Raw genomic sequence first — 25,028 nt, 5'->3', positions numbered from 1 at the left:
ATGTTTATTTATGGATGAGATCTCATTTCTGGTAGATTCTTGATTAGGCTTGAAATGTATCTGTTTAGAAATGGTCAGCCTATGGTGTATACATCCATTCATTTTGGCCTTTTTGTTTTGTTTGCTTTGTTCCTTTTTCTGTAAATGCATTGAAATCTTTCCTTTAGAAATTGAATTATTTGAGGTATTCAAGTACTTGTATCTTTGATCTCATTCATAATTGTTTATCCTTAGTTTGTAATAGAAGAGGTAATGTTTTATCTAGTGACCTTGGTAAATCCATATATTAATTGATAATCCATAGTAATAATCAGTTTACATATTAATGCATACATTAATGGTTAATCGTATTATTATCAAGTTTGTCTGTATATATATTGCAACTTTGTGTTACTGGGTTTTATACTTCTCAGCAAATAATGGTAGCTTTATTTCTTTCTTGTAGTAATTTCTTATACATAGACCTTCCATACTATATGGTGTACAGTGCCACAGTCTTCAAATATTCCTTCCTAATTCCTTAATTTGGGGTGAAACATTTCAGTATTTCACGATTTTGTGATTGCTAATTTTGTTGACTAGTTTTAAGGTTGGTATCCTTTATCAGATTAATGAAATATTTCTTATGAACTGGTTTTAATTCTCTCAAATGCTTTACTTTATTTATTGAGATCATCTTATAATTTTTCTGTTCTACAGTATTGAGTGATGTTTCATTATTTGTTTTCATTTGGCATTCCTGAGATAAATTGATTGGAATATATATGTATATAATCGGTTTGAGTGTATTGTTAACAAGAAAAGTTACTGGCCATCCCACCTTTTAAAGCATAATGACTCTTTGTTTGTTTTTGTAGCACAAGTCCACCTTACTGTTGTGTGGATTTATATTCACTTCGTACTGGGGAGATGGTCAAGTCCATTCAGTTTAAAACGCCCATCTATGATCTCCATTGCAACAAAAGGTAAAGCAGTATTTCGTGTGTTTCTTGTACAAGAGAGCATGTAGCAATACTCTAAAGTGGCTTCATTTTGGATGCATTTTAGTTTTGAAAACTTGTAACTTTTACGTAATTATTTCTAAATCTTGGACTTTGGGAAAAATACAAATTCTGATTAATTTTAATATATCCTTAAGCAGAAATATCTCATTTACACTGAATAACAGTTGTCTGAGTTTTCTTCCTCCCTCAGTCCTTTCCTTCCTTCTTTCCTCTTTCTTCCTTCCTGTTTTCCTTCCCTCCCTCTCTTCTTTGGCTCTTGTGTTGGGAAATTACATAGTCATTTTTTTTTTCCCATAGTCATTTTAAGTGACAGGTTGTATAAATCCATTTTATGTTTAATTCCATGACTTTGAGCCAGCAATGGAAAAACACCTTTTGTAAATAGCCAGCATTTTTTTGAATTCATACATTCTTAATGAAGATAGGTTCATTTGATTTATAATGAATTAAAATATTATAAAAAATAAAATTTTATTTTGAGGTGTAGATCTCCTATCACTTTTCTTCCTCTAATCTTGTCTGTCTTGATCATAGTAAGGATTTTGTGGTTATATTTTTATATCTAAGAAGCAGATGTTTCTAGCTTATATGTTATGTGTTTGATTTTTAAAAATTGCTATGGTAGATACTGAGTTAATTTATTTATGATTCAGTTTATAGAACTTCACATTAACATTTTCTTTTATGATTTTTTTTCCCTCTAATTTTAGGATCCTTGTCGTAGTATTGCAGGAGAAAATTGCTGCCTTTGATAGCTGTACTTTCACGAAAAAATTTTTTGTCACAAGTATGTATCAACTTGATTTATTTTCTATTATATGCCTTTGAGTTTATATTATTTACTTGATAGAATCAGCAGGCTAATTGGAATCATGGCGTCAGTATGTCCTGCTTCTTCAGGTAGTGTATTTCTGCTTCTGTGCATGCCTTATTTAGTAATATAATTTTATGGCACCTGTGTTCAGCCCACAGCGTGTTTTCTTCATGTTATTGTAGATGCTTTGTCGTATACTCAGTTTTTTCTTGTATATTCTCCTTGAGTAGTTGTGACTAATTTAGATCTGTGTAACTATGTTGTTAAATTATTTAATTAACATAACATTCTTGTGGATGTAACTGTATTATCATTCATGAGGGAACTGTGTCAGTCTTTCTCTCTTTCTTTCCCCTACATCTCACAACTCTGCCTGGATTTGCAGAAATAAGCCCAGATTCTGGATCCAAATACATATACACACACAGAGACACACACTCACACGTAGGACAGTCCAGCAGGCTGGAAATTCCAAGGGCTGAGTCTGTAGGAAGTCTGGAGTTAGATTTTAAAAAAAAAATACAGTCTAGTGAAGCAATAGTTTTCCCTCGTTTACATTTTAACGTCTAACACTCACCAGCAAAGCTATAGCTATTTTTTCAGAGACTCTGTTATGTGTATGCTGCAGAAATAGTTCTTTTGGAACAGAGATCAATTTTATTATGTATAGGGAATCCCAGTCATACTACTGTATCTCCTGAAATATCGAAACTATTTACACACTTACTTATCAGATGTTTATCTGTATATTAAGCCCTGGTAGTAGACATTATTCCTTTCTGATAAGAGCTCATGTTCTTGATAATACCTTGTAGTCTATATGTAATTGCATGGGTTACGTAATATGTACTATACATAACAATACATAATAATTCATTGTAATGTATAGTTTATCATTTTGTATCCTACGAAGAAGAATACAGTATACAACTCATCTCCTTGATCTTGTAGTCATTACTTTCAGAGATCTACAGAGATAATACTAGAGATCATGTTCATTGAGATATTTTTTGTCTTATGACAAGGTGTAATGTACACCATTTACCATTTACATTAGTGTTTCCAGCACCTAGGCCATTAGCTGGCACAGTGTAGGCTCTCATTAAATATTTCTTGAATGATGAATACATTGACCTACTTATCAGTCAGTAATATTGTGCTGATCAGAAATTTACTGATGTCTTAATAATTATTAAATATAGATTCCTAGAAAGGATCTTTTATTGTTTCATGTATAAATTAAAAGTTTTGGGGGAGCATAGATTTGTTACTAACATCTTCATTCACAAATGCTGCATACACATAATATAGTAAGCTTTGGATATTACGTGGTCTGTTTGGGCATATTAATTCTTTGTTCCTATACAAACCTTATGCATTAATATATTACTTTATAATTTCGTCACTCATTGTTAGAATTAAAACAAGTAGAGAAATAGAGGAATCATGTATAAATCTTTCCATTTCTTCCAAGTTTGTGGGCTACAGAGGAATAATTTAGAACAGAATATGAATATTACAGCCAGATTAAGATGCCAGTTTTTCCTGAGCATTTGTCTTCACATGTTATCAATACTTTTCTGTTGTTTATCATTGATTAAATGATATCATGTGCTTTGGCTTCTGAAAAGTTAGATATCTCTATTGTGAGTCCATTTTAATTTTATACTTATGGATAGCTCTTGCTGCCTCAGCTGAGTATTAAATTGGGGAGAACTCTTCAATAATTATTTGTTAAGATAGTTTGTTTAAATGACAATGTATGTGTTGAAATTTAAGCCTTATTTAAACACTGTGCCTACTGCGTTTTGTATGTTGAAAGTAATATTACACTTGCCAATAGATGTCAGTTTCCTTCTTTGTAATAAATGCTAGGCTACGAAGTCAGTTGTCACAGTGACTAGAGAGACATTAATATATGTAAATAAGTTAATAATGGAGAGTTCAGTCAGTTCAGGTCAGTCACTTAGTTGTGTCCGACTCTTTGTGATCCCATGGACTGCAGCATGCCAGGCTTCCCTGTCCATCACCATCTCCCGGAGTTCACTCAAACTCACATCCATCGAGTCAGTGATGCCATCCATCCATCTCATCCTCGGTCGTCCCCTTTTCCTCCTGCCCCCAATCCCTCCCAGCATCAGTCTTTTCCAATTAGTCAGCTCTTCGCTTGAGGTGGCCAAAGTACTGGAGTTTCAGCTTTAGCATCATATCTTCCAAAGAACACCCAGGGCTGATCTTTAGAATGGACTGGACTCCTTGCAGTCCAGGGGACTCTCAAGAGTCTTCTCCAACACCACAGTTCAAAAGCATCAATTCTTCGGCACTCAGCTTTCTTCACAGTCCAACTCTCACATCCATACATGACCACTGGAAAAACCATAGCCTTGACTAGACAGACCTTTGTTGGCAAAGTAATGTCTCTGCTTTTGAATATGCTATCTAGGTTGATCATAACTTTTCTTCCAAGGAGTAAGCGTCTCTTAATTTCATGGCTGCAGTCACCATCTGCAGTGATTTTGGAGTCCAAAAAGATAGTCAGCCACTCTTTCCACTGTTTCCCCATCTGTTTCCCATAATGTGATGGAACCAGATGCCATGATGTTCGTTTTCTGAATGTTGAGCTTTAAGACAACTTTTCACTCTCTTTCACTTTCATCAAGAGGCTCTTTAGTTCCTCTTCCCTTTCTGCCATAAGGGTGGTGTCATCTGTTTATCTGAGGTTGTTGATATTTCTCCCCGCAATCTTGATTCCAGCTTGTGCTTCTTCCAGCCCAGCATTTCTCATGATGTACTCTGCATAGAAGTTAAATAAGCAGGGTGACAATATACAGCCTTGACGTACTCCTTTTCCTATTTGGAACTAGTCTGAATGTTGTTCCATGTCCAGTTCTAACTGTTGCTTCCTGACGTGCATACAGGTTTCTCAAGAGGCAGGTCAGGTGGAGCTTAGATGGTCTAATTGCATTTTGCATATAATCATGTACATATAGCCTGTATCTTTAATTGTATATATCTAAATATGAGTGAAATTTATTTCAGTTGACATGTGTCTGTTTTTTACTAATGAGTGATGGAAATGTATAAGGATCTATAAATAAGATTTAAACAAAATCCTACCTCACTGTAGGCTGTAGTTACAATTAAAAAAAAAAAAGTTTTGTTTTTGCACGTTAATGATATTTGCAGCTTTACTGGGGGAGTGTTTTGCAGTCTGAGATTTTACAGTAGGAGAGTTTATTTTTGGCATATCCTTATTTGGGTCATCTTACAGCAAATACGCAAAGCTCTTGAATCAGTTGGCAGGATCAATATAGAAACTGGCACATTAAAGATATTCCATATTTACATGGGGTTTGACTGTACTTTCCCAATTAAACCATTTATAGTAGAAATGAGAGCAAAAATACCTTTAAGCAGAAAAAGATAGAATATAATATGTCTTCTTTTTCTTACTTGAAGTTATGCAGTTCTTATAGAGAGGTGAATTTTTAGTCACTTTTGATTTTCGAAAAGTTTGCATATTTGATAAATGTAGTCATTTAGTGATATGGCAACATTTTTATTAAATTACTGAATTTTAAATTACTGTATTTTATTAAATTACTGAAGTCATAGATTTACCATTCATTTTCTTTGAGTGTTTTTTTTTTTTCCAAAGTTTTATTCCAGGAAATATATACAATTGTTTAAAGACAGTAGTGTAATGAACCACCATGTACTTATGATGTGGTTTCAATAAGTACTAACTTGTGGACAATCTTTTTCATTTATACCCTTCCCAAATTATTTTGAAGCATATCCGTGAGATACAATTTAATCTATCATCTATGTTTAAATGACAAGAATTTGCAGAATCATTATTTCTGTATTGCCAAATGATCAAGTAACTTGTCGTCTAAACTGAGGTCTTTTGATTTGAACAAAGGCCATACTTGATTTAACTTTGGTCAGCAAGTATAAACTTGTGCATCCTTTCCAACTGAACTCCCAAGGTTTTTGACATAGATAAACTTTCTTTACCAAAATCCAGTGTCCTTGCTACATCTTTTGTTTCTAAATCCATTTTCATGCCGGTTATGCTACCTTTACTTTGAGTCACTCACAAATATCAGTTTTTGGAGATGCTTTGGTGCTTTGCTTCCCTGCCTGAAAGGGCCTTTTCACTACCATCTGTCTCCCCATAGTGACTTAATCCCATGTGTCTTTCTAGCCCCAGTGTGCATATTAGTTCTTATATGAAGTATTTCTTGATCCCCTTAGTTTAAAGTAGCCTCTCCTCCTAAATCCCCGAAGATAGCAATTCCCAAATCTGTCTGCAGAACAGTAGACCTTCAACATGCTGTGTAAATCGGGATGCCCTGGTAAAACAGACTTAGGAAATGCTGCCTTCTGTTGGAGGATACCAGTGGTGATTAACATTTTAATCTGTTTAAATTTATTTACTACATTTCAGTATTTCCCAGATTTATCTGATTAGAGATCTCTTTTGTTACCCAGTACCCTTTGGGAATTCTCTTATAGTATTATCTCTCCCTCTGTTAAGACACTTACCTTCTGTCTTATTGTATGTGTTTTCTGTCTACTCTTTCTTTCTTTGATACCCTATAGTAATCTTCTTGAGAACAAAGTTGTGCATCTTGATTTGGTTTAAGAAAATAAGGTCCATCATGCAAGGTAAAATATATCCATTATGTTCTGGCTAACTTAAAAATATTTCCGATGCTTATTTTTGCTCCTTATAATATGAAAACATTTATCACAACTATTTCAAGTTTTGAAGCATCAGTGGTTCTTTTCCAGGATTTTTAGTTTGCCAAAATGGTTGAGAACGTAGTACAACTCTGTCAAAAATAATCAGATAAGAAGGAAAATTATTTATAGAAGATCAGTACTCATCTCTAGAGAAAGTGATAGAGGTTTGATCTGGGAATTATAAATTTGGTGAATATTTAAAGGAATGAATATATGAATGCATATATGAATGAAGTTTCTCCCTCTGGTTGGAATAAGGACAAAACTTTTTTAAAGTATGAGTTTGTTTGAAAATTTTTATCTTTGTAATGATCAGCTCTTGAGTCTCTAACCTCAGATATGCAGATGACACCACCCTTATGGCAGAAAGGGAAGAAGAACTAAAGAGCCCCTTGATGAAAGTGAAAGAGGGGAGTGAAAAAGTTGGCTTAAAGCTCAACATTCAGAAAACTAAGATCATGGAATCTGGTCCCATCACTTCATGGGAAATAGATGGGGAAACAGTGGCTGACTTTATTTTGGGGGGCTCCAAAATCACTGCAGATGGTTACTGCAGCCATGAAATTAAAAGGCGCTTACTCCTTGGAAGGGAAATTATGACCAAGCTAGATAGCATATTCAAAAGCAGAGACATTACTTTGCCAACAAAGGTCTGTCTATTCAAGGCTATGGTTTTTCCGGTGGTCGTGTATGGATGTGAGAGTTGGACTGTGAAGAAAGCTGAGTGCCGAAGAATTGATGCTTTTGAACTGTGGTGTTGGAGAAGACTCTTGAGAGTCCCTTGGACTGCAAGGAGATCCAGCCAGTCCATCCTAAAAGAGATCAGCCCTGGGTGTTCATTGGAAGGACTGCTGCTGAAGCTGAAACTCCAATACTTTGGCCACCTGATGTGAAGAACTGACTCATTGGAAAAGACCCTGAAGCTGGGAAAGATTGAGGGCAAGAGGAAAACGGGACGACAGAGGATGAGATGGCTGGATGTCATCACTGACTCTATGCACATGAGGTTGGGTAAACTCCAAGAGTTGGTGATGGACAAGGAGGCCTGGTGTGCTGCGATTCATGGGGTCGGAAAGAGTTGGACACGACTGAGCGACTGAACTGAATTATCAGCTCTTGAGTCTCTCTCCTGTATCTGGAGTATTGCTTCCCCTTTCAGGAATAGGAGCTTCTGTTTTATAAGCCTTTGTTGTTTTTTTAGTCTCTAAGTTGCGTCTGACTCTTTTGCAACCTCTTGGACCGACAGGCTCCTCAGTCTATGGGATTTCCCAGGCAAGAATGCCAGAGTAGATTGCCGTTTCCTTCTCCAGGGGATCTTTCTGACCCAGGGATTGAACCCATGTCTCCTGCATTAGCAGGCAGATTCTTTACCACTGAGCCACCTGAGAAGCCCTTATAAGCCTTTAGGAAACACAGAATATCAGTTGATTTTGATAAAAATGAATGGGAGACTGAGATGTTATTACTTTCTTAATGCTTTTATTCTTTTTATTTAGTTAATGTTTTTTTAGAATCTTTGTTATATAGTCCTAAATGCTTCCCTCTGTATTGCTGAACCACTGAACAAGTATTATTAAAGTATTAGTTGAACAAGTGTATTCCATGAATTGTTCATGATGGGAAGAAGAGAGATGGAAGGATCACCAGATTTTTTTAGTGTTGCAGTCAGATGCTTTTTAAGTGGCTACACGGCACAGGAAAATGGACTACCGCATATGCTATTCTCAGTATGCCCATCAGCTCCAACTAGTTGTCAGAATGCAGAATGCTGCATAACCTGGATAAAGGGGGTGTGAGAAGGGGTTTTCGGGATTCTATAATATCCTGTCTCTTTTGTTTTGAGTACTGCTTATGTGTATGCATATGTTTACTTGGTTGACTTGGTTACTTCTTTATATCGTATTTAAATATGTATTGTAGTTTATATTAAGAAAAGGACTTCAGAAAGCATCAAAAACAACAAAAGTTTGTGATTTCTTTCCTCACACTCCGATTGCTATTTATTGTAGCATTTCATAACAGATCCCCCCAAACCTTGCATCTCGAATACTCTGGCCATTAGTAGTTATATACCTCATTTCATACTTCCACTAAGAAGTGTTGCACTCTTGGTTACATGTTATTTTATTTTACTTGAAAACCCTGTAGACCAGATTTATTTGAGTAATGTTAGGTTCATAAGATTGATGATATTTGACACATTTTTCTGAAGAAATTTAGCTTCTTTTCTTTGAAACGCAACTGTACCTTAAAATTTTATCAGTGTTTTGAGCAGAATTGAGCAAGACTTAATGTTTAAAAACAAGGAACAAATGGAGCCATTTTCTGACTTTAAAGAAGCTTGTTTTCCCCTAATTTTTGCAGTTTCCCCTCTCCCCCATTCCTTTAAGCAGACTGAAACTTTTGGGAGGTCGAAAGAAGCATGGTATAGGTTATATGTATTTCTCCAAATTTGGGTTGTTCATGCTTGTAAGCCAGGATATCGCGCCTGGGGAACAGGCGAGCTGATGGGCATACTGAGAATAGCATATGTGGTAGTCCATTCTCCTGTGCCGTGTAGTCCTCTCCCCCCACCCCCATTGAATGGTTTCTAGTTCTTAAAGAACTAGTACCAAAGCCCATGTAGAGTGACAGATTCTTAATGAGGATATTGTTTTGTTCATGCAAGCATTTCATTTCTCGAAAAGTTTGAAAAGCTCTTGTGTAATACAATCGTGATTGCCTGAGTTGGGTATGAATACAATGATGAGTCTGTAAAGTAAGTAGACACAACTGTGTTCATGAGAGAAAGCATCATGGGGATTTGTGCCAGAGGGTGGAAGGGTCAGCTAAAGAGAGCCGATAAAGAGCTGGAAAGGGAATGCAGCCAGTGTGATGAGAAAGGAGACGCCTTTGTATTTGGCTCAACAGAAAAGGTGGCCTTGAGCAGCTGTCTGATGTGGAAATCCAAAACCCACGTATGATTAAGAAAACAAAGGACAAAGACTGATAGATGTCATTAGCAGTCATTTCCAGTGTGCTTAAATTTAAACTCAGATACGAAGTCTCCAGAGAGACCAAAGTATTGTGTAGTAAGTAACTCTTTCCATTGGCTTCTGTTTTTGCTTTGAGGAGGAAAATTTATCCTTACAATCCTATCGTTATTTCTTAGTGTTACAGTGTATATTCTTCATTTATGTTAGTGGTGAATAAGGAATGTATTTAAAGGATCTTTAAAATGCGAAATTATTTTTAATTTTGAGAAGAGGAGCCTTTCTTTTTATGCTTCTAAGGAAGCTTGTAACTTCCGTAAGGAGAGATTGGCGGGTTAATGTGGCATCTAAGACCAGTTCAAGTTAAAATGCTATTCTTTTGGGTTCCCATAAATATACGAAAGACTAGGCTACCATGATGTTTTGTAGCCCGGGCAGGTGTGTAGTATGAAGTGGATTCTAAACATGTGTGCCATGAAATAGCATGGCTTCCCTATTCTCTGCACATATTAATAATTCTCATCCATTGAGCCATTGAATGGCATTACTGTTTTGTATACATAAAAAATAAAGCAAAAATGAAATCAAGTTTTAAAGTCAAAGCTCATGGAATCTTAAGAGGGTCATTAATCAGCAGTAAGATTGTCAAATCTGTGAAGTGGTATTTAATATTTTATGTCCTCATGTCCTTCTGGAGGGGTTTTTATAGTCCTTTCTGAACTTCATTCAGTGTATGGTCTTCTGTGACTTTGTGTCCTTCGCTGAACATAGTAGACTATTACATTTTTAGAGTGGTTTTACGTTCGCAGCAAATTGGGCAGATGGCACAGACATTCCCCACATGCCCCCAGCTCCACACGTGCATAGTCTCTCCCATTGTCCGCGTCCCTCACCAGAGTAGTGCATTTGTTGCACTTGAGGAACCTACACTGACACAAAATTATTACTCACGTCCATTGTTTATCTTAGGACACACTCTTGGTGTTGTACATCACTGGGTTTCGATACATGTATAATGACATATATGGTTCCCCAGTGGTATGGAATCTGCCTGCCAGTGCAGGAGAGACATGAGATGTAGGTTCAGTCTCTGGGCCAGGAACATCCCTTGGAGGAGGAAAATGGCAACACTCCAGTACTCTTGCCTGGAAGATTCCATGGGGGACTGTAGTCCATGGGGTTGCAGAGTCAGACGTGACTGAACACACATGTGTGCATGCGTATTGCTGTATATCCATCATTGTAATATCATGCAGGATATTTTCACTGTCTTTAAAATCTTTTGTGCTCTGCCTGTTCATCTCTGCCTTCCCCAACCCACCCCCTACCCCTACCCCCAGCAACCATTGGATTTCCTGGAATGTCATATAGATGGAATCATAGTATATAGCCTTCTCAGATGGGCTTATTTTATTTAATAGTATAAAATTTCCTCCATGTTGCTACCTAACTTTAGGATTTACTATAAAACCACAGTAATCAAGACAGTGTGGTATTGGCAAAAGGACAGATAAATAGATCAATAGAACAGAATAGAAAGCCCAGAAATAAGTATTTGATGAAGGAGCAAAGGTAGCATAATAGAGCAAAGATAGTCTCTTCAGCAGATGGTGCTGAGCATCTGGACATTCATAGGCATGAAACTGAATCTAGACTCAGACTATTCATCCTTCACAATAATTAACTCAAAGAGAGTCACAGACCTAAATGTAATAGGCTCAGATGGTAAAGAATCCATCTGAAATACAGGAGACCCAGGTTCGATCCTTGGGTCGGGAAGATCCCCTGGAGAAGGGAGTGGCAACCCATTCCAGTATTCTTGCCTGAGAATCCCATGGACAGAGGAGCCTGGCCGGCTGCAGTCCATAGGGTTGCAATGAGTCGGACATGACTGAGCAGGCTTGCACTAAGAAACGATCGCCTGTGGTTATGAAGATTTACCACGGTTGTGTTCCAAGCTTTAGTCTTTGATTCGTTTCCAGTTTGTATGCAGTGCGACGTCTGGGTTCAGTTTCATTTGTTTGCACGTGGATATCCAGTTGGCCCATCGTCATTTGTTGAAAGGACTATTCTTTCCCCATTGACTTGTCTTGGTAGCCTTGTTGAAAGTCAGTTGATCATAAGTGCAGACATCTGCTTTTTCCAAAAAGGTGTGAAATCTTTTGAGTTGTTCTTTTCAAGGAAAATAAAGCAGGGTATTACAGAGAGTAGTTAAATCCTTTGTATTTCAAAATGAGTTCAGGCCTTCTCTCCGCTAGGGCCCCTATTCTGTAAGAACGCCATGTAAAATTGCATCAGTCTTTTAGTTATGGAATCATCTTCATGTAGCGGGGCTTTTCGTGGATCTTACCTTTATTTAAATTTGTAAACTTGAGGTTTTTTAATATCCAGTTCTCTTTCACTTTGTTCACAAATGTTATAAGCTTGTTAGAATTAATCCTAATATGTAGAGGTTTAGGTGGTGGTTGTTGTTGTTTTCCTTCACTTGTTTTCAGAGTTTAGCTGGAAGCAGTGGTTAATGTTTATAGGAGTCATGCTTCTAAAGTTGAGATAGTGCTGAGAGGCTGATGGTCTGCCGATTCTAGCTGTAAAACGTGTTTTGGAGAGCAGAAAAACAATTTGCTTTCATTCCAGTACATGCTAATTCTTGAGGTCCACTGGCTTTCTAAAAACATTGACTCAAAAAGTGAAATGAAGAATTGTAAACTACATTTTCCTTAATATTCTTTAATATTTGGAAAGCAGATATACTTATTTGGATCTGTTGAGTCAAACTGTTATCAGAATTGAGTTAAATGGTGGCTCAGATGATAAAGAATCTGCCTGCAATGCAGGAGACCTGGGTTCAGTCCCTGGGTTGGGAAGATCCTCTGGAGGAGAGCATGGAAACCCACTCCAGTATTCTTGCCTGGAGAATCCCCATGGACCGAGGAGCCTGGGAGGCTACAGTCTGTGGGGTTGCAAAGAATCAGACTTGACTGAGCAGCTAAGCACATGTTTACTTTAAAATTCAAGAGATTAGTCACCTCTAATATAATGCCACAATACACAGGTGTTTTATTTCTGGTTTTCATTTGGTTCTTTTTTTACATTACATTTTAAAAGGGGAAATTTTCTTAGAGACCATGTTTATGCTCTTTTCTCCAGTTCTGAAAGTGTGTGTGAAATACGTATATTTGTTGTTTAGTCACTAAGTTGTGTCCAACTCTTTGGCAGCCCCAGGGACTGTAGCCTGCTAGGCTCCTCTGTCCATGGGACTTTTCTGGCAAGAATATTGGAGTGGGTTGCCATTTTCCTCCTCCAGTGGACCTTCCCAACCCAGGGATCAAGCCCATGTCTCCTATATTGGCAGGCAGATAAAGTACATTTTGGTGTGAATTAGATGGGAGTGTAATCATGGAATTGCTATGTAAATACTGTGCGATATATATGTTAAAGTATGTTGTCTTTGCTTATGTTGTATACGAAGTCACTCAGCCATGTCTGAGTCTTTGTAGCCCTTTGGATTGTAGCCCACCAGGCTGCTTTGTCCATGGGATTTTTCAGACAAGAATACTGGAGTGGGTTACCATTTTCCTCTTCCAGGGGATTTTCCTGACCCAGGGATTGAACCATCTCCTGTGTCTCCTGCATTGCAGGTGGGTTGTTTACCCGCTGAGCCAACAGGGAAGTCCTTTTTTCTATGTATATGTCCATAATATGCATTCAGTGATTATAGTAACATCACAGTTACCCAGGAGCTGATTTTTCGGAAATCCAAAGTTTTCCATACACCATCCTTTAAACTCTGAAATACACAGAAAAAATCTCTTTTAACAGTGAGCAGCAGATTAGAAAGCTGGTACCTTGCATTTTTGTATGACATATGGACTTTCTTTCAGGATCATATCTTCTTTATAAGTTCCACATCTTCTTTAAAAATGGAAACTCAGGGAATTCCCGTGCAATCCAGTGGTTAGGCCCTTCACTGCTAAGGGCCCAGATTCAATCCCTCATCAGGGAATCGAGATCCCACAAGCCGCTCAGTGTAGCCAAAAGAAAAAAAGAAAAGAAAACTCAAAATTGATGGCGTTGAAGGAGCTGAAATGAAAACTAAAGGGTACCAGAAACAACGGTGACTTGTGCTTCTCCAGTGGTTGTGAAAACAACAGCAGTATCAGTTCAGAAACTGCTACTCAAAAGCCTTCCTGGATTCAGGGAAGCACAAATGTACAATTAAGGAAGATTTCTATTCAAAAAATGGCTTTAAAATGAACACAGAAAGCCTAGCCTAAAGAGTAAGCAAGCACACTATTTGAAAAATTTTCTTCAGCAGATGACTTTTTTTTCTTTTTTGCCTATATGCCTTATACATATTAAGGTTGGTTACTATTTAGTTACATTGTTTAACTTACTCAGCATTTTTATTAAGCTATTTATCAGGTATTATTTTAGGCAGTAGAGATTTAGCTGTGAACAGAAGACACAAATGCTTTATCAAGTGGGAGGAAGATAGAAAATAAGGCAAAAAGATAGTATATTACTGAACATATAAATTATTTTTATTTTTGACAGTACAAGTCAAAGTAGTTAATTATTATTCAAGCCTTGATAGCTCTCTCCCTCTCAGGATCAGTAGTAGACTGAGACTTTCTGCTGGGTTAGATATTTTCAGGTGTGCTGTTCAAGCTATTCCCAGTTATGCTGCTTTTCTAATTATGCTCATGTGTTTCATGTAGTTTGGCTGTTTTTTTTTTGCCATGGTAAGAAAAGTTACTTTTTTATAAAAACCTATCTGTCTCATTATATTAATTTAGATTCCAAATAGAGCCCCAAACTATGAAACAGATAACCTCAGTTTGATCTTCTAGGGCCCACCATTTTTGGCACCAGGGACTGGTTTCATGGAAGACGATTTTTCCACGAGCTGGGGAGAGAGGATGGTTTTAGGATGATCTAAGCACATTACATTTATTGTGCACTTTATTTCTGTTATTATTACATCAGCTCTACCTCAGATCATCAGGCATTAGAATCCGGAGGTTGGGGGCCCTTGCTCTAGTGTACATTTTAGAGAAAAGTGTTTGTGAAATATTAATGAGATACTTGTGGAATGATAGACCTAAAATTCTTTAGGTTAGTCTCCTTTGAGTAGTCCTTTAAAAGCAGTTCTGTGAACCACTGAAATATTGTTCTGTGTAGTTGATGGATGAGGACTTTCTGCCCAGAGACCTTACTGGCGTAGTCAGGAGGGGAGATGAGAGCCTCAAGGATGACAGGTACCACTTACTTGACTGAATTGTGTCATGTCTTGTTCAGTGGAGTTCAGGAAGATGGCATTGGTGTTTTATGGTATGGGTGTCCACTGTCAGGAATATGGGATTAGTTTTTTTAGGAAGAGAACTGCAAAATAATCCTTTCTACCAGTTTGTTATTGGCTTGGCTGAAAGCAAGAAGAATGAAGTTGGATGCTTAAAGGAAATGCTCAGGATTGTGTGAATTAGTTCCCAGCATCTGCTCGTGCACCCTGTGTGGATTTCTTCCCCCCATTGGCCCCATACCTAAGTTACTTCTGCAACCTCCTTCCTTCCATGTTGACGTCATTTCATTTTGGGTGTATATCTTCCTTTTCTTTGCCCTTAAATTCCAGAGTCAATTGTATGCTTTCTCTTTCTTCTTCAAATGATTTTGCTAGACTTTTGAAACTGTAGGGTTATGAACTTTATATGGTTCTTCTGGGCGTCTCTCTCTTATTCTAGGAATAACTAAAAATGCCCAGTTTTTGCAAAAAGCGAATACCAATTCTTCCCAGATTTGTTTCTTATTGGGAACAGAGTCAAAATCCGAAGGAAACTATCAAGGAGGAAAAAAAAGGAACCTCTTTGAGCTATTAAAATAATAGCTAGGTTATGAGAATTTTAAGTGAGATTTGGGGAAAAAAAAAGCACTTGATTTTTCTGTTTTTATGGCATCAAAATATGATGTATCAACAGAAAGTTTATTAAGAAATTTCTTAATATTGGCCTTTGATATATTTCAGGCTGCTACCCTTGTCCCGGACCCAACATGAATCCTATTGCTCTTGGGAGTCGCTGGCTTGCCTATGCAGAAAACAAGGTAAGCAGAGCCCATGTTGGAATGTTGTTAATGGAGCAAGTGTTGAGTTTTCCAAAGGTAATTCACAACTAGTAATGAATGTGTACCTTACTAGTTTGGTTTGTTTTAATTGGGCACCACAGAATTGTCCAACAAGCTGTACCCATGTACTCTCGACTCAGCTTAACCTCTGAACCATTTCAGAGTAAGTTGCATATATCTCAGGGCCTCCAAAATACTTGTTATCAGCCAATTTAATGTTGATAAATTACTTTTATCTGTTATACTGTCCCTGTTCCAATTTTGTCAATTAACCCTATCTTGTCATTTGTAAAAAGCTTCTTTCCTGTGGTGCAGCATCCAATCTAGGATCAGGTATTATATTTTGTAGGAGTGTCCCTTTCTTTCTTTGTCTTTTGCAAGATTGGTAACAACCCTCTTCCTCTGCCCCTTACTCTTTTTAACAGAATGATTTTTCTTTTGAGCTTTTTGATGTTTTCTCTTGATTGTAACCGGGTTCTGTATTTCTGGCTGGAACAGTGCATGGGGGTTGTTCGATAATTCCCGCAGCATCACATCTGGAGGTACACGATACACATCTGTTCCTTGTTGGTGATGCTAATTTTGTCAGGGTCTTGTCCAATTTCCGTACTGAATAATCACTGTTTTTTTTGCTCTTGTTAACCAATAGATAATTTGGAAAGAGCAGGCTTACATCCTACTTTTCATCAAAATCTTAGCCTTACCTAAGCTTAGCACCCATCGATGATTCTTGCCTGAATCAGTCTTTCCTACGAATATTCCAAGTCAATGATTTTCCAGTTCCACTCTCCACCAGTAGGTATTTGGCTCTCTGTTATAATCAAGAACTTCCCCATCTTTTAAAAATCTTAATGTATCTGTATTTTTGATATGGGCTCATGGATTCCTTTTTTTTTTTTTTCCAGTGGTTTTTTAATATTTTTCTGTCTAATTATTTTGGTTTTCAGATTGTCCCAGAGTCAATCAACAAGAGCCCCTTTAGTCTGCTTCTTGTGACATTGTGTTGTGGCTTCATCAAAATTAAAAAAGAAATACTCTTTCCTTGCTCACTATCATAAGTCTGTGTCCAGATGCATCTTGTACTTGCCCTGTCTCAGGCCTGAAATTGTCTGATTTTACTGGTTCTTTAAAATTGACAGTGATATTAGATACCTAAACTTTGTCCAGTAGACGTGTTTACTGTTCCTGGGGTCTTTTTGCTTTTAGACTCTTTCAGTGGACAGAGTTCACAAACATGCATGTTATATACCCAAACATACTTCTATATATATACACACAAATAGGCAAATATACATAGATGCATATTTGTGCACCCATGTATTTCCATATATACATAATACATTTTGGAAATGAAGAGTTTACATTGACATTTCCACAGGATTCTCTCTGTTTGTCCCCCATTTCCTTTGTTTCAGATAGGAGACCATGACATCAGCACGTTTTCTTCATCTCTTCAATTCTGTAATACAAAAAGGAATTGCAGAATTGCTTGCTCACACTGCTACAAAAATCAGACCAACTAGAAAGAGTTCAGGATTTTCTTTTGCAGTTCTCTCTATTACTTCCTAAGACTGAAGATATGAGATCAAATACTGTGTTCATAGGTTGTTTGAGTTAGTTTGTTCTTTGTCCCTTTTTTTTTCATCCTCCATTGTTGTTACATTGTATTATTCAATTATGTATTGTGTATCGAATAGTACATAATGTATAAATGATGTATTGTTTGGTAGGTAATTGTGTATTTTTGTTTATATTTTATTTATATGCTTATATATTGTATCATGTGTTTGATATATATATATTTCCCTTTCTTTCCTAAAAGATAACGTTTTATATATGTGTGTGTATATAGATACATATGTTCTTTTGTACACTGCTTTTTTCACTTACCAGTATTTCCTAGAATTTAGTTGTGATAAGAGTTTTGCACTACAGAAATTTCTGAGTTATCTTTCATTTTGATGCACCTCAGATGCAAATATAATTTTTGCAATGGGTCTGAGTTTTAAACGGAGTTCTGGCTTAATTATGTTTATGTAGAAATGCTGACTCAGATTTAGTTGAATTGAAGAGGTAATAGTATGGCTTGTTTTCCTTGATTATTTAATTAGCTGAGACTGAGAAAAGTTGGTAGTGTTTCTAAGATAATGTCTTTCCTTGCATGTCCTGCAGGAGGCAGCAGAGGGATAATTTTCATAATTCTTCGAATGTGTATTTGTGAATGAATGAATGGGTGAATGTGTGAGTGAATGGGTGAATGAGGGAGATTCTTTTCATTAGCTAAAATGAGCACCCTCCAGACTCTCTCTTTTCCCATGTGTTGGACTATATTTACCAATTACCTGTGATTTGGGAAATACCTCACCACTCTTGTCTTAAGGGATTGTTTCTTTTTAATGTCAGAGATGAAGAAAATTTTGATTTTAAAATAAAAGAATAAAAAGTTCACACATTAGTTTTTATTGGGTGGGTGGTTTTAAATTATCTAAGGCATTTAAAAAATATATTTTGGGAGAGGAAGATTTTGATTTCTATAGGCTTTTAATAATTCATATCACAGTGTGGAGTTATTCTAATAGTCTATTGCCATTTTATTAAAAACTTTTAGGTATAAAAATATGGCTAATAATTTTTATATTTCCCTTTCTCTTTTAAACCTAAATTTAGAAAGTGTAGGGGCAGTAGAGGCTTCAGTCCTGGTTTATTGCTCAACACATGAGAGAATCATGCATGTGAAACTAGTGATTCATTTTGAAAATTGGCAAGTTACTTATTTACATTGGACATGAATAAGGATATGTCTCTTTCATTCTGATGTTAAAACTAGTGAGCCCTCTGAAGTGGACAGCTACTATATGTGTCATAGTTGATTTATGCATAATTTGTGCCACTTTCCCACAAACACAATCGAAAATGGAAATATGGCACACTCTTTTGTCTGTTTTTTAAAGTTTTCTTTTGCTGTCTTTATGTAGGAATTAAAAGGACAAAACCTCCAATTTGCTAGCATGTTAAATATTTAATGTTAGGAAGTCGTGGCTAAGTCCTTTGATTATGTTTCTAAAATTTATTTGTGGAAAGTCTGCCAGATCTCAAATCCTACCATTTCAGTTTATGAATTCTTAAAGACTATTCATCTTGTAATTAAAAATCGTATTTGAGCATGAAACTGCCTGAGTGGCACCGATAGATTATAAAAAGGGGTAAAAGTGTCTCAGCAGGGCTTTTAGCTGTTTGTCAGAAAAGGGCTCATGCAAACATTCCCACCCATCACCATCATTCTGTGCGGTAAATAAGCTCTATGCTAAGAGCCTGTAGAGTTAAACAGTTGAACAGAATGGTCACTCTCTCTGTCTTTGCAGTTAATTCGATGTCATCAGTCCCGTGGTGGAGCCTGTGGAGACAACGTTCAGTCTTACACTGCCACAGTCATTAGTGCTGCTAAAGTGAGTAGCCTGGAGTCTCTGGGAGGTTTGCTTACGTGGAGTCTCTGGGAGGTTTGCTTACGTGGAGTAATTATCACGTTTCTCCTGAATTGTACTGAGATTGTCCCTTCCCTTTTCACTCACAAGTGTCGAACAAATTTAGGAAATAAGTCAGAATTATTTTGTCACCTGAGAATTGGTGCCCAAATGATTAGGTATTTAATCTCTTAAGGTTCCTAAATCACACTTTATTTTCTCTTGTAATGATTTTAAGGTTTGCGTTTATCTAGTTTAAAATATTTACGTCTGTTTGCTAGGGTCAAAGTCTATAATTACTTTGGAAAGAAGCTTTGCATATTTTAAGTAGTGACTTCTGGATTCTATTTTTGTGTGTGTGTGTGATTTGCATCATTCTACCCATACTGACATCCCTTTGCATTTTTGAACATTTATGAATCTTCTTGATACAAAAAGAATATTACTCATTAAGAAAACTTGAGTGAAGGCCCTGGTGCATTCAAAGACCCTTTCATGTCACAGAACTGCCCCCCTGCCTGTTTGTCAAGTGAGTTCTTTTTGTGTATGCGTGAGGGTTCATTTTGATGATGGCTCGTAAACTTTATGCTGATTATAAGGTATCCTTATAATCACCGTTCTTTTGAATTGTGAAGTATACAACAAAACAGTTCTAATAATAGGGATGACATAGTGAATCTGAATGACAGCATGTAATAGAAAGCACAACTATTCAGAAAAGAACAACAGTTTAAAACAAACCACAGGGAGGGAATCAAAGGTCACACTGTTTTATGTAAAACAAATACAGAAATACTTCAAGACTGATCACAAATGCTTCCATGATGGGGTTTGATGAGAGAATCATTACATATTTTTCAGTCAAAGGAAAATACTGAATGGCTTTTTGCTTACAGCAGCGTATATTAGATTTCAGAATCTTTGTAAGAATGGCTTACTTTTCTGTATTGGGTATGAAAAAGTTATGATGGTTAGCTCAGTGAAGAGAAATCTGAACAGAGTAAAGGCAGCGTCGGTGTTATTTAGTTAATTTACAATATACCAATGAGATCTAGTTCTTAAGTATTGAATTTCTTTCTGACTTATCTGTGTCACGTACTTTGGTCAGGATAGTTCACTGTATTGTTATTCTGAATAATTTTTAGTTGTGTGACCGGGGATAATTTTCCAGCTCTTCTTTGGTATAATTGTGTGTTTGTGCGCCTACTTAAAGGGAAAGTGACCTGCTTCATTCAGTAACTGTTTAGCTGTTTAACTGTTAGCTGAAAATAGACTTACTGGAATGAGGCTAGACTTGATGTGCTTTGAAAAAAACAAATCCAAACTCCCTAATTTTCTAAACCGCAATATTGTGAACTGTGAGGAACATACTCATGTCTTCCTCACTGAAACTCTATGAAACCGTGTTGATGACAGCACCTTAATGGGCCATTAGTCACCAGTGAAATTGGTGTTGATTGCAATTCACTGTTACCTCTGACGAAAGAGAAGTTTCTGCCATTAACTCCTAAATTAAGTGATTAATGTTTAATTTTTGTTTTAACTACTTTACCCTGATTTTAGTGCTTATTCATGTTCTTGCTTAGACATTTGTAAAATTAAGGGAAAAAATATAGCCATGAATGCAAAAGTCACTTGTTTCTTGCTAGTCTTAACATGTCCTGTCATATATTGTACCCTGCTCTTTTAACTCATATTTAGCTTAAATGTCATGAAATATTTTAAAAACATTTTTCTTATAGTTATATAATCTTTTTCTGTGCATTTATGGATTCCTGAATTAGATGACATGAATATTTTGAGATTTCTTTGAAAATACTGTCGAATTGTTTTCCTAAAATTATCAGATCTGGAGTGATTCTTCGTTTCACATTCAAAGTGTGGATATTTTATATGGGAAAGGCTAGAAAGTTGGGGTGACTTTTTTCCCCAAATGTAATTTCTTCTAATAAGTTACTCAATATTAGAAACTGTGGGTAAATTAACCTTCTGAGATATAAGCAGTTCCAGTTTTCCAAGGTAAGAACATAAACATTACTTCAATAATTAAGTAGTATAATTTGAAATTTATTATTTTACATTTTTTACATGACAGTTCCTGTACTTTGTTGTTTAAGTGGGTATAGAAACTTTACTAAGAAAGGTAAAACCTCACAAAAAGATATCTTCAAACCAGAAACTTTTACCAGAGAATCCTATCTAATGTTTACAGATGACCAATGGCATAGATAAATAACAAAGATTTACTGTTTAGCACAGGGAACTATATTGAATATCTTGTAATAACCTATCATGGAAAATAACCTGAAAAATGTGTATATGTATAACTAAATCACTTTGCCATACACCTGAAACTAACACAATATTGTAAATCAACTATACTTCAGTTAGAAAAAGAATAAACAATGGCAATATTGCAAAGACTCATATAGAATAAAAAGGTCAGATTATGCCTAATCTTGTTTCATAATGCAGGATCACCTTGATGTTGAAACTTAACAAGAGTGTTACGAAAAAGGAAAGCTACAGTCCTGTCTTACTCATTAAATCATTAACATAGTTATGAAAAATCCTAAATAAAATATTAGCAGAAAAAAATTACACAGAGGGGTAATGTGTCACAATTCATTTGGGATTATTCCACAATATAAGACTGGTTTATTACTCAGAATCAGTGAGTCTCATGGCCACATTAACATAATAAAGGAGAAAATGATAAAAATGATCTCAATCTATGTACCAAAAGAGGTTGATGAAATCGAACATGTGTGTATTGATAAAACATTTTAGTAAATAGTGATAGTCTTTGGTTCTCATGAATTCAATTTTTGTCAAATTGCTAAACTGTTTAAACACAGTAAACATGCTCTGTTTCTGATCATTCCATTATCTGGCTCCATTTTTGTTGTTTTTGTTGTTTACTATTTCTCTTCGTTCTCATTTATGATGTCTTGACTCTTTGTTTGCTAAAATTGATTTAAAAGATCTTTAGAAAAAGGTTTTAGTTTGAGATACCAGAGTTCTGTGACGCTCTCAGGCTTGGATCATCTTTATCCAGTTTTATGGATTGAAAGTACTTAAATTATTTAAATAAAGGTCACCTGAAATAGCTGTGAGAGCCTGATTAGTACAAGTCCACTCTTATTTCTGTTGTATGTCCCTTTATATTTCACTATGAGGCATGCGGGGAAAGTAGGACATGGCAACCTAGTTCCCACCACAAGTCGATCAAAAGTACTCCTCAGTCTCTTAGTTATCGTTGTTGAGTCAGTCAGTCGTGTCCGACTCTTGAGAGTCCATGGACTGTAGCCCGCCAGGCTCCTCTGTCCGTGGAATTCTTCTGGCAAGAATACTGGAGGGTTGTCATGCCCTCATCCCAGGGGTCTTCCCTACTCAAGGCTCGAACTTGCATCTCTTGCGTCTCCTGTGGTGCAGGTGGATTCTCTGCTGCTGAGCCACTGGGGAAGCCCATTATCCAGTGCATTTAGGCCTAAATACCAGCTCCCATAGCTGAATTTCCCTGTTTTCTTGGATTTGGACCTGATAACTCATCACTATTTTGTTAAATATTCAGTACCTTCAAGCAGAGTTAAAAAAAAGAAAGACTCTAGTTTTCCTACTTGTTTTCATTGGTAGGATTGATCTGATTTACCTAGCCTATCATATTGAAAATAGAAAATAAAATTTATTATATTCTTAGCATTTGAATAATTCTAGGTAATATGATATTTGTTGAGCTGTAACATGAAAAAATATTTAAAAGCCATGGAGTATGTGCTCCTTAAGAAAATACTAAGTCACTTTCTCTGACAAAAGTAATCATTGATATTTTTCTCTCTGATGACAGCTTCTTAATTTGGCTTCATAGAGGTTACCTCTTTGTTACATAGAAGGATTAATTATTAAACTTTTAATTCTTTTTGATGTCTCACATTATAAATGTAAATATAAATTGTATTAATTGTATATGTGCTTAGATTGTTTTCAAGGAAATAATCTTTTTTTCCCCCCTGGATTTTCAAATAGCACTTAAAATTCATCTTTCCAAGTAATTTACTCGACTTTTCCTTATAAAGAATATAATAATAATAAATTCTCTGAGGTCATGTTGAAAGAAAATTTTTAATATTGAAATTGTTCAAATTGGATTATTTTGAAACATTTATTAAATCTTGGTCCATATATTCTAGTTACCCTGTAACTGTCCTATTTGAGTTTTCCTTTTAATGTGTTTTAAACCCAGCATGGTGAATTGATTTAATAAAAATGCCTCTGCTTTCTCTGTTATCTGATAACTTCTTAGGACAACTAACAGCTTTTGTGAGAGCAGCACCATTAGTCCTAATGGATAAGGAGGACAACTGATATGGCCTGAGAAAGGTTAAAGATGACTAGTGACCTTTGGCAAATCTCTGTGCAATAGAACAGAATAAGTACCATGTTCATTTGAAGTTTTGGTCACAGTAGATTGTCTGACACATACATTATAGTCTTAGGTTCAGCACTTTACAGTCCAGATTAGTTCTGTGAATATTCTTGTAATATTCTTCAGATTGTGAGGATAGCAGTGCTCATTGGTACGTGTGATTCTAACATGGAAACAAACTTCTCCCCAAGGTAAAGGTCCTTACTAATGTAGAAAGCTTTCGGTACCCCTCTTTTACATCCTAAGACCTTACTTTGAAAGTTAATGAGCTATGAGAGTACTGTCCTGTCACTTACTATACAAATTACAGATTTGAGGCTGTTAAATTTGGGCTTTAGGTTTTGGTCCACTAATAAGAAGGTGCCACCAGGAGCCCTGAGTGTTTTGGGGCGGGTGAGAAACATCATTAACTCCTCCTGTAATACTTTATTCACCTGTGACTGTGAAACGTACTACTTTGTTTCTCCCCTCTTTCTGGAGTTCTTTCCCAGTTCTCTTGCATTAACTGTTCCCTTTATCTCGTGGTTTGCTTTGGGTACATTACTTCCCACTTTCTGTGTGCTCCAGTTATTCTAGCTTTATTCCTTTTCATTGGTATAAGAGCATGAAATAATAAGCTCAAGGGCAAATGGGGAGTATATCAAAGACTTTAAACCTGAAAGGCATTCCTTTGATAAAGGGGATAGCTCCGTTGAAGTGGGAGCATCTCCATTAGCATTAATGGAGTGAGGACATCAGCTGAGGCATCTCAGAGGTTAATCAGGCTTCCTGGCCAGCTTTTGACATCAATACACTGTGGCGCCTGGTTTTGTTGGTCCTTTGGAGGCTTTCTTGACAACACTCTAACAGACTTTGTGTAAGTCATTTCTTGTGAATTATTGAAACAAATGTTTGGCGGCTAATTGAAGAACACTAATGTGTTTTCTAATCACTGCAGTTTGAGTTTTTAGCACTAAACAAAACTGTTACAATTGATTTGTGGCTTTTTCTTGGTTTCAGTCAGCTGTAAGTTATATCATTTTGCTTGAATTCTGCAAATGGCTTTGCTGGTCATTTTATTTAAGTATTTATTAGGAAACACTATGATAGAGTTTATTTTTCCTTTTTTCCTTCCCAGTATATATATGTGTTCTGAATTCATGAAGTGTGAGATCACAAGTAGTATCAGGAATAGATTACAGGGCAATATTGGATAGTGGTTTGGAGCAAGTCCTGGTTTTGAGTTCTGGTTTTGTTATTGACTGGCTGTTTGAACAGCCATTTTCCTTAACTTTTGTAGCCTCAGTTTTCTCTTCTATAAACCCGAGGTGTGTGAGGACATCTATCCACATCTTTGTTTGTTAAAGAGCCTTGACCAATTCCGAGTTCATAATAAAGGTTCCATGGAATATATTAATAGCTACAGTAAAATAATACATATATTATGTGCATTTCGTTTTTTTAAGTTCCATCTTATTGTTGCTTAAATTATATTTAGGCCTT

General features: G+C 36.3%; 1 protein-coding gene across 8 annotated transcripts in view; it reads left to right on the top strand.

Moving 5' to 3' along the window:
• BCAS3 (BCAS3 microtubule associated cell migration factor) overlaps positions 1-25,028 on the top strand; it is a 586,221-nt gene that overhangs the window by 141,082 nt on the left and 420,111 nt on the right. For all 8 annotated transcript variants that reach the window (XM_052658881.1, XM_052658882.1, XM_052658879.1 and 5 more), the window contains exons 8-11: positions 858-965; positions 1,715-1,791; positions 15,562-15,638; positions 19,022-19,105. In XM_052658881.1, the coding sequence (XP_052514841.1) occupies positions 858-965; positions 1,715-1,791; positions 15,562-15,638; positions 19,022-19,105 (346 nt within the window). The remainder of the gene's footprint in view (positions 1-857; positions 966-1,714; positions 1,792-15,561; positions 15,639-19,021; positions 19,106-25,028) is intronic.

The sequence above is a fragment of the Budorcas taxicolor genome, chromosome 19 (assembly GCF_023091745.1).
Source record: "Budorcas taxicolor isolate Tak-1 chromosome 19, Takin1.1, whole genome shotgun sequence".
In the NCBI taxonomy this organism is placed as follows: domain Eukaryota; kingdom Metazoa; phylum Chordata; class Mammalia; order Artiodactyla; family Bovidae; genus Budorcas; species Budorcas taxicolor.
Note: the sequence above shows the minus strand (reverse complement) of the source record. Positions and strands in the feature narration are given on the sequence as shown.